Source organism: Ostrea edulis, chromosome 4 (genome assembly GCF_947568905.1).
Source record: "Ostrea edulis chromosome 4, xbOstEdul1.1, whole genome shotgun sequence".
Classification (NCBI taxonomy): Eukaryota; Metazoa; Mollusca; class Bivalvia; order Ostreida; family Ostreidae; genus Ostrea; species Ostrea edulis.
Genome location: NC_079167.1, coordinates 47,584,171 through 47,597,146, shown reverse-complemented (window position 1 = coordinate 47,597,146; position 12,976 = coordinate 47,584,171). Strand labels below are relative to the sequence as shown.

Here is a 12,976-nt window from a genome sequence, read left to right as displayed (position 1 = left end):
ATTTCTTGAACCTGTAATCAGGATTTCTCAAACCTTTCTTTACACAGGATTGCCAAACAGTCATCAGCATCTAAATAAACAAAAACAGAACAGTGTGTTAAAATGTATTAAGTTGCATATAAAAAAAATATCAAGCTGTGTGTACGATTTCTAATAAATAAACATCAAGAATAAGAGAAAAAAACAGTCATGAGTTCAATGACAAACCTTTTAAGTCAATGTTCCCTCTCCAGCATCCCAATAAAAATGGCGTCTCGCAGAGTAGACCTTGCTGCAGTTTTCGCGGGCAACACGGGTCACGATGCTTATGACGTCATATTTCTAGTTACATTACTAACTTGCTTAGTAAATGCATTACTTACTAGTCATGAGCAAGTCTTTACGAGGCATCCTAGTTAAATTAACTAGCTATTTTTTTCAGTGTTGTTGATAGAAAAAGCAGACACTCAAGAATGTATTTTGTTAATGTCACAATTGGTTGAGTTAGTTGAATTTTTAGGAATCCCACTAGCACCGGAAAAAACTCAAGGTCCGTGTACACGTCTTTCTTTTCTAGGTGTAGGCATTGACACGATATCAAGAACATTATGCATTCCTGACGAAAAGGTTAGTGAATTGTTGGAAAAAAATTCCCTGGTCTTGCTTTGCAAAAAAATTCTCTTAAAAAGTAAAAGGGCCTCGAGAACAGCATTTTGTGTGCATATCTATGGTGCACTAGCAGGACGAAAAAAACCTTTTCACTTGATTAGGATTTCAAATGAGATTAGAAAGGATTTAGAAATGTGGATAGAATTTTTGTCAAATATTATTAGGTTGACAACTTTTCCATCTTTGTCTTTGCAGGATGATGACACACTTGAATTTTATACAGATAGTTCAGGTTCTAAGGGATGTGGAGTTATTTTTGGAAATGAATGGTGATAATTGGCCTGGCCTTCACATTGGTCTGATCACATGATCAAAAACATAACAGTTTTAGAATTAGTTCCGATAGTATTAGGGATCCATATTTGGGCAGAGCAACTCAAATCAAAGAAATTACTGCTGAATTAGTTCACGTCATCAACAAAAAATCGTCAAAAAGTAAACAAGAGGCCCATGGGGCACATCGCTCACCTGAGTCACCTTGGCTCATATTTAAAGATTTTCCCGATATATTCGCATGTAAAACTTTGATCCCTATTGTGGCCCAAACCTACTCCCGGGCGCCATGATTTTTACAAACTTGAATCTGCACTGTCAGGAAGCTTTCATGTAAATGTAAACTTTTCTGGTCCAGTGAATTTTCAGAAGATTTTTAATGATTTTCCCTACATATGTGTACTATGTAAAATTTTGATCCCCTCCTGGGTAACATAATTTTTACAAACTTGAATCTGCACTATGTCAGGAAGCTTTCATGCAAATGTAAACTTTTCTGGCCCAATGGTTCTTAAGGTGAATTTTTAAAGATTTTTTTATTATTTATTAGTTATGTAAAACTTTGATCCTCTATTGTGGCCCCATCCTAGCCCCAAGGGTCATGAGTTTTACAAACTTGAATTTGCACTATGTCAGGAAGCTTTCATGTAAATCTCAGCTTTTCTGGCTCAGTGGTTTTTGAGAAGAAGATTTTAAAGATGTTCCCTATATATTTGTATGTAAAACTTTGATCCCCTATTGTCGCCTCATTTTATCCCCGGGAGCCATGATTTTAACAAACATTAATCTGCACAATGTCAGGAAGCTTTCATGTAAATTTTTACTTTCCTGGAAGTCGAAAATGTAAAAAGTTTACAGACAGACGAACAGACGGACGGACAACAGGTGATCAGAAAAGCTCACTTGAGCTTTCAGCTCAGGTGAGCTAAAAGTTTTAGTTTTGCTTCGAGCTTTAGTCTTGCATCCACTTCGTTTTAATATTCAGGTCAGAGCAACTCATGTGTCTGGAAAATACAACGATATAGCAGATATAGCGCTATTTCTCGTTTTCAGTGGACAAGTTTTCGACAGTTGGGCCAACTGCAGAGAAGTTTCCTTCCCCATTCCTACTCAATTTTGGGAAATCATTCAGCTACTATAGATCAGCTATTAGAAGCGGACATATCTGAAAATTGAAATAAAGCTTATAAGCAAGGTATCAAGACATTCATCAATTTTGGGGTGCATACTTCTCTTGATGATTTTTGGCCACCCCCTTTAGTTCATGTTGTACATTGTATAGCTTTTATGAAGGAATCAGGTCTGTTACATTTAACAGCAAAGTCTTATATGAGTTACGTGATCAACTTACATGGTTGGGAAAATCCAACTGAATGCTTTTTGGTTCGAAAGTTGATGGTTGGTTTTAAGAGAACTCGGGAGGTTGTGGATAATAGGCAATCCATTACATTATCTTTGCTTACACAAACAATAAAAATCCTTCCTGTGTTGACTTACTCTTCGTATGAATCCCCATTATTTCAGTCAACTTTCCTTCTTGCATTCTTTATTGAGGGTGAGTGAAGTAGTGCCATTGGAAAGAAATCATATTCAAATTTTTGAAGATCAAATCTGTGTTTTAATTCAGTGTTCCAAAATTGACCAGTTTGGGAAGGGTCATTCCGTTAGAATAATGAAAAAATCTAGATTATTTGATGTTGTTTGAAATGTTACAACAATTTGCTGATCTCCGTCGAAGCATTCAGGGAAACAATTGTTTGCACATTACAATGCTAAGCCCTTACCTCAATATCAATTTTCATGTACACTATATAAATCACTGAAATTTCTAGATATACCTAGCAATTCCTACAAATCTCACTCTTTTGGCAGTGATGGGACAACTTATCTGTACTTCAAGAGTGTTTCAGAACAACAGATTAAACAAATGGGTAGATGTAATTCTTCTGCCTTCAAATCCAAAATTAGACCATATAATTCAATTTCACTTAAACATGTTCAGACTCTGTGTGGATCATTGGTTCATCAATTGTCCACTGGGCACAGCAATATGCAGAAAACACCAATCAGTTAGACCTGGGTTTGAAGCAGTTTGCTATGATATGGATTGGCAAAAGGGTGATGGTTTGGGAGAATTTGTCTTCAATTGTTTCAAGTATGTCGAAATCTCATAGCCCTCCATCTATTTTGATTCTACAGTGTAGAGGTGATAACAATACCCTTAAAGGTATAAAAAAAAATTCATGAAACGTACATTAGCACAATTAGGTAAAGATCTGCCAAATACACTAATTGTATGGTCACATATTCTACCTCGCGGCAATTGGAGAAAGTCATTGTCAAATTCTGAAGGTGAAAACGCAAAAAAGAAAAAAAGTGCAATTGCAACTTTTGTTCAAAACCAACTTGTCAGATCTAGGAAATAGTATTCTCATCAACTCTTGAAAAAATGGTATTGACGTGCAATTCGTCACTACATCTATTAGAATTTATCCTTGAAAGAAGTTTTACAAATACTGTTGAGTCATGATCAGCTTTCAGAAATGGTCATATATATCTATTTCAAATATATATACATCTGGTCAATTATTTTGGTTTATCTGACACACGCACATTTGGCATACATGTGCATATATCAATTGGTGTACATAGAAGCTATGACATATATCTATATTTATATATAACTATTTGGCTGACATTGTGTACATGGTACATACAAGCTCAAAAATATATATTCAGTGAATGCAAAACTGCCGCCTTTTGGTATTGACAAATGGTTCCCATGATTGAGCCCTGGGATCCATTTGGCATAATTTTGATTAAAATATTGTTTCCGGTGTGTACTGATTTTTCCAGACTCATTGGATAAAGATAATATTTTATTTCATAATTGTGTATTTTACATCTGATATATGGTGCCTCATTGTATGTTCGGCGCATTATATGTATCTATATACATGTAGCATATCTTTTCTGATGCACATGTATCATATTTGTCCATAACTCTGTCGGTGTCTGTTATATTGCATCTTTGATTAAACGGAATTGACGATATCGCCAAACGAATACAATTTTATTTTTATCGCAAATAATAATGTCAGAAATCTGTATCAATTTGTCTGTTGTCTCTTTTCTGTAATTTGCTAATTATTTAAAACTTATGTCCTGAAATAAATGCGTTATCAATTACAAGCACAACGTCACTCTCTCTATCTCTCTCTCTCTTTCTCTAAGCTGAAACTAAACTAAAGGTAAATCTAAACTAGATGCCGTCTTAAAAATATTAAAATGAAATGTGCCAGATGGAAGGAAGTAGATCGATTGTTTATGGTTTACGCTGTTTTTGCCATATTTCAGCCATTTTACGGTGGTCAACTAAGTGAAATATGTTTGGTTGTGAATGTTGACGTTTCCCTGACGGCCCCCAGTGAGCCTATACTCTTTTTCTAAAATCAGGGAAACGATCTTTTGCGTGCCAAGGGGGTTGTGATCCTCGACACGGAGACCTTTTAACGCAATACACAAACAAGATTCACTGCATCGTCTTTAGTATTTTGTCAGACTGGTGACTGTTGTTTTTACTTTTTTATTTACCAGTCTGTTGCTTTCTCCCTTCTACGTCGATATTTGGTCATTTGAAAATTCATAGCCATGTTTAAGGATTGCAACCGGTATGCTTAATGATGGTTTGATGATAGCGATTTGAGTGTTGAAGAATATATAATTCAACATCTCGTTAAGTTTCTATATTTATAATATGACAAGGGCATTGATACACTTTCTCCCCTTTCAAATGTGTTTTAATGTTTTGACGCTGATCTAACACACACTTATCTGTGTATGTACATGATAACATACTCTTTTATTGAACATGAAATCAATTTTATCGTAATAAATGTATTATGCATTTGGCAGCAACATGTCAAAAAGTTGATTTAAGATTTGTACGAAATTTACCACTGAAGCGTCGTCCACAATCATTGGGGTAGAAACACAGGAAGCTAGACTTCGCGCCACCTGGCGAGCATTAGCTGCACTCATCGGGCTGTCGCTTGTTGCTGGAGTCTGCGTTGTTGCATTTAGTAGAATGTTGGTAAATAGTCTCGTTTTCTAAAATCAATATCATTATTTCATTATACATACTCATTTCAAATACATTTCGCCTCATAGAATATATTTCTCATCACAGGAAACATTTTGTGGATATATTGTGTGAATATATTCCCACATAACAAAACTGATCTTTGTTGAATGACAATGTACCTCGATAAGTCTTTCTTGGGCTGGCTCAACTGGGACATCCTCGATCACCTGACTTTGATCCACCGCTCCAGAAAACAGATCACCCATACTGGTTACTATTGCATTTGGCTTTAACAAAGTTCAAAGATTTAAAAAAAAATAAATGCTGGCTTATATAAGCGAAAGGCATGATTTTGACCCATGAGTCACAAATCTGCCTTATTCGGGGTCCAGTTTAAATAAATTCGTCCAGACATGAACATTTGAGTAGTACTTGCAGTGTGTTCTGCTGCTGAGATGCAGATATATGAAATATCAATCCGAAATTAACAAGGGTAACATTAATTTCTAATTCATTCTCATGAAAATTTACTTTTTATTCTAACACTTACCTGTAAATGAGCAGCAAGGTAAATTGAGGCAGTAGATTGAACAAGCCTCACTACTGCCATACTATTTCCGCCAGCCTCAGTAATCGTGTAATTCCGGTCAAATACACCAAACAATGTGTCCAATGCCGACGTGTCCTGTAAATCCGATGGAATCATGCTCATATCCGGAATTACCTAATCATTGAGTACAAAAGAAACTTTAATATAAAGGTTAAATGATATTAAAATTTCATTATCAATTATTATGATTTAAAAGCAAGTGTGTGTGTGTGTGTGTGTGTGTGTGTGTGTGTGTGTGTGTGTGTGTGTGTGTGTGTGTGTTTTACCAAAATTACGAGGTATCTCATAGAATTATACACTCACACACCGAGGTATCTTGATATTTTCCCGTTACCTCGCATATCGCTCCTAAATTCATTCCTCATATTACTTACAGAATTTCGCCATTACCTCATTATAGCGACAATGTGTGTTGGCCTGTTACCTGACGCTTTCTGGATCGCTTTTGGCTGCACCACACAATCACACTCTCTATAAGTAATGATGGGTTTCATCGGTAAATTTAATTCAACATACGACTTATCTTATCGTGCTCACGTCGGTGTGACTGTGATCGGCAGGGGATGCTCACTCCTTTAATAATTTATATATATATCCAACACTTCTAGGTATCGGGTGTTGTTGGGTTTTAGTGATGTATATATATATATATATATATATATATATATATATATATATATATATATACTGCTATATATATATATATATATATATATATATATTTAAAAAATAAAAAAGATACACGAAGACGTTTAGTAAAGCTTTAGCGCTTTCATTTCATATCTTCAGAAGCTTTACATTTACTAAATGTAAAGCTTCTGAAGATTTGAAATGAAAGCGCTAAAGCTTTACTAAACGTCTTCGTGTATCTTTTTTTTTATTTTTTACCTATACTTTTACCGATCATTGCGAAAAGTATATATATATATATATATATATATATATATATATATATATATATATCCAATAATAAAAGTCAAGAAACACAAAACTCGAATAACATTTCACTGTTAGCGCTTTCGGCTTTAATGCCTCTTCAGACAGTTATAAAAATATATATATACATATAGTACATATATATATATGGATAAAGTAAAAAAAAAATGAACGCGTTAACAGGTTTTTTTGTTTTTTTTTTACTTTATCCAACGTAGGACTGTTGAGTTCAGTTTTGACGCTCGATTAGAATTAGAACAGACTTTACTATTGCCACATATTACACTCGATAATTTTAATATGCAACCGTTTTGTCTGTTATCAGCTTTTGTAGTTTAGTTGTAGTGTTAGTTTTCTTTTCTATGTAAATATTCTATCGTCCTGAGGAAGGGTGAGGTCGTCCCGAAAATTTGACAAATCGCTGTTGTTTGTGTCGAGGATATGCGCCATAGTCGGTGATAAACAAGCAAGAGAAGAGCGTTTACATCAATTTGAAATTTACTTGACAGAACAACATTACCTCAAAAACATCATTAAAGATGGAATAAAGAAAGCCAACAGAGAAGAACTTATCAACCGCCTCCATGAAACAAAGTAGATTTCAAAATACCATTTGTAACCACCCATAACCGTAAAACCTGAATATGACTCCTATGGTTCATCAACTTAATAACATTCTGAAATCAGATGAAGAAATGACAAATGTCCTCCGAAATTACAAATTCATTAACAACCAAAAAAAATCTCCGTAGAATACTATGTCCATCCAAATTTCATAGAAAATCCGATTTCCGAGTCAACAGACGCAAAGATCCCCAGTGTGGAACTTGTCCATATATAAAGGAGGGACAAACTTTCAATTTCAACGGAAAGAAATTCACCGTAAATGCGGATATGTCTTGTGGCTCTAAGAATTTAATATATGTTATTATATGTAGATGATGTAGACAAATCTATATCGGAGAGATAGGAACAACTCTTAGAACCAGAATTCGTGTACATAAGCAACACATTCAAGTACCGGAATACCGTAAAATAAAACTGAGTGAACATTTAGACGTGTGTCGAAATGGACATTTTAACGTTTTTCCTTTTTATAAACTTTTCACGGACAATTCAGTGGAAAGGAGAGAAAAAGAAAAATATTTCATTCGCTCATTTAGACCTGTAAATTCTTTGTATTACGCCACAATAATAGCTCCAAATGACTCCCTCTGTATTGTGACGTCATTATATTGTTACAGTCAATTTGTCTTCATAATGTAAAACGTCTGAAGATTTTTTTGAAAAATGGAAGCGCTTACGTTTTACAACGTGTTCTCATATTTTATTTTTTACCTATATTATTAACGGAATAACTATATATATATATATATCCAAATGTGAAAAATTGTCTCAGTGTCCGGTAATCAATAGATAAAATATTAAACGTAAGCGCTTAAATAAAATATGACAACACGTTGTAAAACGTAAACACAAAACGGATGAAGATTTTAAAAATGAAAGCGCTTATATTTTATCTAATATTTTACCCATATATATATATATATATATATATATATATATATATATATATATGTGTGTGTGTGTGTGTGTGTGTGTGTGTGTGTGTGTGTGTGTGTGTGTGTGTGTACAAAGCACTAAAATGACTAACGGCACAAACAACCAGATTGTCAAATTTTCGGGACGACCCGTCCTTCTTCAGGACAAACGAAAAGAATTACATAATGTGGCCAATATCAACAGTGAATAATAACAAAAAAACTACATGTATATATATATATATGTATATATGTATATATATATATATATATATATATATATATATATATATATATACATGTGTGTGTGTGTGTTTGTGTGTGTGTGTGTGTGTGTGGATGGGTGGGTGGGCGTGCGTGCATCAAACCTTAACTTCTGTATCATCATTATGAAACACAGCAAAATCGCCATATCGATCGTAAATCCGAACTTCTATCTCAATTTTGCAATCTAAGGTCTCGCTACCAACAGGCAGAGGTAGTTCTGTGGCGGTACTCTCACCTAAGGTGTGAAATATTGTTAAATATTGAACTCGTCTACACAGTAAAATATAGATGACAAAACCAAAATAATTAAAAGTGTTTTATTTTGGAGCGCTGTCTGACCATGTCATATCTTATCTAAATTCGTACCGTGATTATGAAGGAAAACAAAAATACAAAGTGGTCTTCCTGTATACTTACTTCCTCTGAATAGCGGAACGGTGCTACTATAGTACGTACTTCCTCCTCCACCAATTTCTGGGATGTATGCTACGTATTCATAAACGAGTGGCTCGTTCAAAGTTGGATCACGTGATGCACTGCGATCAGGATAGATCCCTTCATCTCGCCAATTCTCGCAATTAATCGAAAAAGAGCTGGTTGATGCGTTCCCTAATAAAGTAAAATAATATATCATCATGAATTCTGTTTGAAACACAAATGAGTTCAGATTGGCAATATATCTCTTTTTATTTATTAAAACGCTAAGCATAGCTGAGCGCTTTTCGTCGCTACATTTGTACTTTCGTGTTACGCGTTTCTGGATAACCAGGGGCGGATTTAAGGGGGGGGGGGGGCGCAGCCGGTGTTATAGAGCCAGACTTCCCCCCGGAAGTCTGGCTCTAGAGTGAGCCTTCCCCCAGGGGAGAAGGCTCACTCTAGAGCAAGACTTTCCCCCAGAGCCAGTCTTCTCCCCGCGGAAGTCTGGCTCTAGAGTGAGTCTTCCCCCTGCGGAAGTCTGGCTCTAGAGTGAGCCTTCCCCACGGAAGTCTGGTTCTAGAGTGAGCCTTCCCCACGGAAGTTTGGCTCTAGAGTGAGCCTCCCCCAAGCAGACGTGCTATAGAATAAACCTTACCCCCAGGGGGAAGACTCACTCTAGAGCCATAACACCCTCTTAAAGTCTCGCTGTAGAGGGACACCCCCGCTTTCATCCCCTCCTATGCAAACTATGAAATAAATTTTAGTTTATCTGGCAGGGAATTACTTACCTATCTACCTCTCTACTAACCTACCTATACTTACCTACTTTTAAAAAAATGTTTTATTTTTGTATTTTCAACACATTTATACATACAAACATTCAAACTGTAATCTACACTCGCCCATTCACACTTGCAATTACTCTGTGCACTTTCTGTATCAACAATAACAGTGAATTGTATATATGATATATACATGTATAATGTAAAACTTATACGATACACCAGATGAGCATTTCGACGAATAATGTCTATGTATACATACACATAAATATATATACACACATAAACATACATATATACACATACACATTCAAAGATAAAGGTAATTATTTTATTTTTCATATAAATGTATTATGATTTTCAACAAACTACTTGTCCATTATATTATCATATAATGCCCATTTACCAAGCATTTTGGATTTGCTATGAAATACATTTTGACAATATTTTTCTAAATTTCTATAGTATTTAAACAAATTAATTGCATCTGACAATTTGGGTTTTGAGTCCCGTGATCTGGAGTAATACATGTGCTTTTTTGCTAACAAAAGAAGAAAAATTTCCAAACAACTTCCATCAATATTGCCTAGTAACACACTTCTTTTTGTGATTTTATAACCTTTGACAAATGCATTGTATCATTTCACAAAATCTCTCCAAAAGGCAGATACATACACCCAGTCATAAAAAATATGAGTGACTGTTCTCTTTCACTTTTGCAAAATGAACACAAGTCATTATCTACAAGTTTAAGTTTGCGAAGGAAAGAGTTTGTAGCTACATGTATATAACACATAAGAATACGGTATTGAAAATAAATTAATTTTGTTTCTTTTGTGCATAAAGATGCATTCATATAATGAAATTCCCAACATTTTTCTGAAATAGTTTCACTGAGATAAGCTTCCCACTTCTCTCTTTTGAGTTGTGGGGCTATGAACTCCTTTTCCTTCAAAACTTGATATAAAAATTTAATAAGAACTATTTGGACTCAACAATTCATGATGTACTTTGCATTGTTTTTAAAACCAGCAATTTGTCTTTTGATTTCAATCCCAAGGTGTAATAACTTGCATTCCCAAAGAAGAAAAAGATAGACGCTATATTAAAAAATGGCGACCAATATCATTATTAATGTTGATTACAAAATTGATTTTAGTGCCATAGAAAATCGTTTAAAGAAAGTACTAACAAGTACCATTGGTGACTCAGAAAACACTCGTTTTTATATGATTTGATTGACTATCTAAAAACGGAAATCAGCCAGGATTGTTATTATTATTAAATTTTGAAAAAGCATTTGATTCATTGGAATGGGATTCTATTTTGTATTGCTTGTAGGAGTTATGAGATTGATCACTGTTCGTTATCTTCACCTTGCATTGTAAAGGCACTCAGGTCCTTCAATTTTGGGGAATCTATTGTAAAATGGTTTCTTGCTCTATACACCTCTAGTATTAACAATGGAAACTTATATAAATTCTTCAGTCTTGAACGAGGCTGTAGACAAGGAGATCCATTGGCACCATATATCTTTATCATTACAGTAGAATTGTTGGCAAAAGCACTTAAAGAAAATCGAAATATTAAGGGTGTAACTGTGGCTGGAAAATAAAATAAATTAGGCCAGTATGCGGACGACTCTTTTTTTAAGATGGCAGTGAAAAATCACTTAGAGAATCTATGAGAGTTATTGATATGTTTAGAATGATTTCTGGACTACGTTTAAATATTTCAAAATCACAATTTGGTTGGGGAGCAAATCAGGTTCGCCGGAAACTTTGTGTAATGATCTGAAAATAAAATGGGGAAATAGCAATTTTAAGCTCCTCGAAATAGTATTTACAAAACATCTAGAAGACATGACTTTATGTAATTAATCTAAAAGCAATGCCATTGAAAATTGCTAGGTTTGTGGTCTAAACGGGATTTAACTCCAATAGGTAAAATCACAATTATCAAAACTTTAGCACTCCCAAAGCTCATACACTTATTTTCAGCATTGCCTGACCCACCTAAACAAGTACTGGAAGAGTTGAATAAAATATTTTTTAAATTTATTTGGGGATACAAGGTAGAAAAGTTGAAAAGAAATACAATTGTGGGTAATTATGATGAAGGGGGACTACATATGGTACATTTGGCATCTTATATAACTTATATTAAGCTGAAATGGGTCAAAAGGTACCTTGCTGATAATGAGGGTATATGGCAACATATCTTAGAAATGTGGATTTCATTTTTCACCTATCCAAAGAAAAACTTAATGAATTTGTAAATCATATTGACAATGTGTTTTGGAAAGATGTGATTAAAGCTTTATCAAGAGTTAAAGAAAGCTCTCTTTCTGTTACAGATTATTTGAATTTAGATATAAGAAACTTTGTTGATGTTAAATAATGGAATTTTAATACAAATTGGGTTGACAGAAGCATTAAGACCTTGAATGACTTAGTTTTGCAGAATGAAACATTCAAATACTTTACTGGTGTAAAAGATGTGGTTGGTACAAAGAACTTTTTTTTAAGCTATTATTGTCTTATTTCAAAAGTACCCTACCTACCAACTTACCTACCTCTCTACCTGAAGTTGTACACGGTTAAAAGCATTACCGATATTTGTACGCAGATGAGAAGAAACATAAATTCGAAATTTCCTCATTTCATTTTTCAAACTTCTAAAACTAACCACAGCATAGGTATTGTGTGGGTCAAAGTTCAAAGTCTATGGGTCAAACAAAATGGCTTATCAATTCCAATGTGTTTTATTCACCGTTTTATTCTCTTGAGTTTGATGAACGGCTTAAGCAAAATCATTTAATGCCCTGCTGAAAAAGGTCCTGGTATCTAAACAACCTCTATAAAGTGGTAGTAGTTTACCAGGAATAAATGGAGGGGGAAGTCCTGCTATGGGGGGAAGTCTGACTCTACAACTAGTGATAGAGTAGATCTTCCCAAGGGGAAGTCTGGCTCTAGAGTGAGACTTCCCCGGGGGTTATCCTGCTCTAGAGCCAGGCTTCCGGGGGAAGGCTCACTCTAGAGCCAGGCTTCCGGGGGGAAGTCTCATTATGGGGGAAGGCTCACTCTACAACACCGACCCCCCCCCCCTAAAATTTTCAAATATATGTTTCTCTCTTTTTGTACAACATAAATGTTTTTATTAGTCATTAAATTAATGAAACGGGAAGATAACGAAAAGTGATCAATCTTATAATTCCTATAAACAATACAAAATAGAGAGTTGGGCAAACACGGACTCCTGGATATGTTGTACAAAAAATGAGAAACATAATAAAACTACGTTAGATAACCACTTTTAGTGTAAAGAAAAATATTAGGAAGAATTATTGTCTTGCAAGACAATAATCACAGCTGATGCCCCTTTAAGCAATATATATATATATATATATATATATATA

General features: G+C 34.6%; 1 protein-coding gene across 1 annotated transcript in view; it reads right to left on the bottom strand.

The window, feature by feature from the left end:
* LOC125669026 (uncharacterized) overlaps positions 1-12,976 on the bottom strand; it is a 143,020-nt gene that overhangs the window by 46,980 nt on the left and 83,064 nt on the right. The window contains exons 11-15 of the mRNA XM_056161390.1: positions 8,777-8,968; positions 8,461-8,594; positions 5,556-5,729; positions 5,185-5,292; positions 4,879-5,031 (exon numbers count right to left, since the gene is read on the bottom strand). Coding sequence (XP_056017365.1) covers positions 4,879-5,031; positions 5,185-5,292; positions 5,556-5,729; positions 8,461-8,594; positions 8,777-8,968 — 761 coding nt within the window. The remainder of the gene's footprint in view (positions 1-4,878; positions 5,032-5,184; positions 5,293-5,555; positions 5,730-8,460; positions 8,595-8,776; positions 8,969-12,976) is intronic.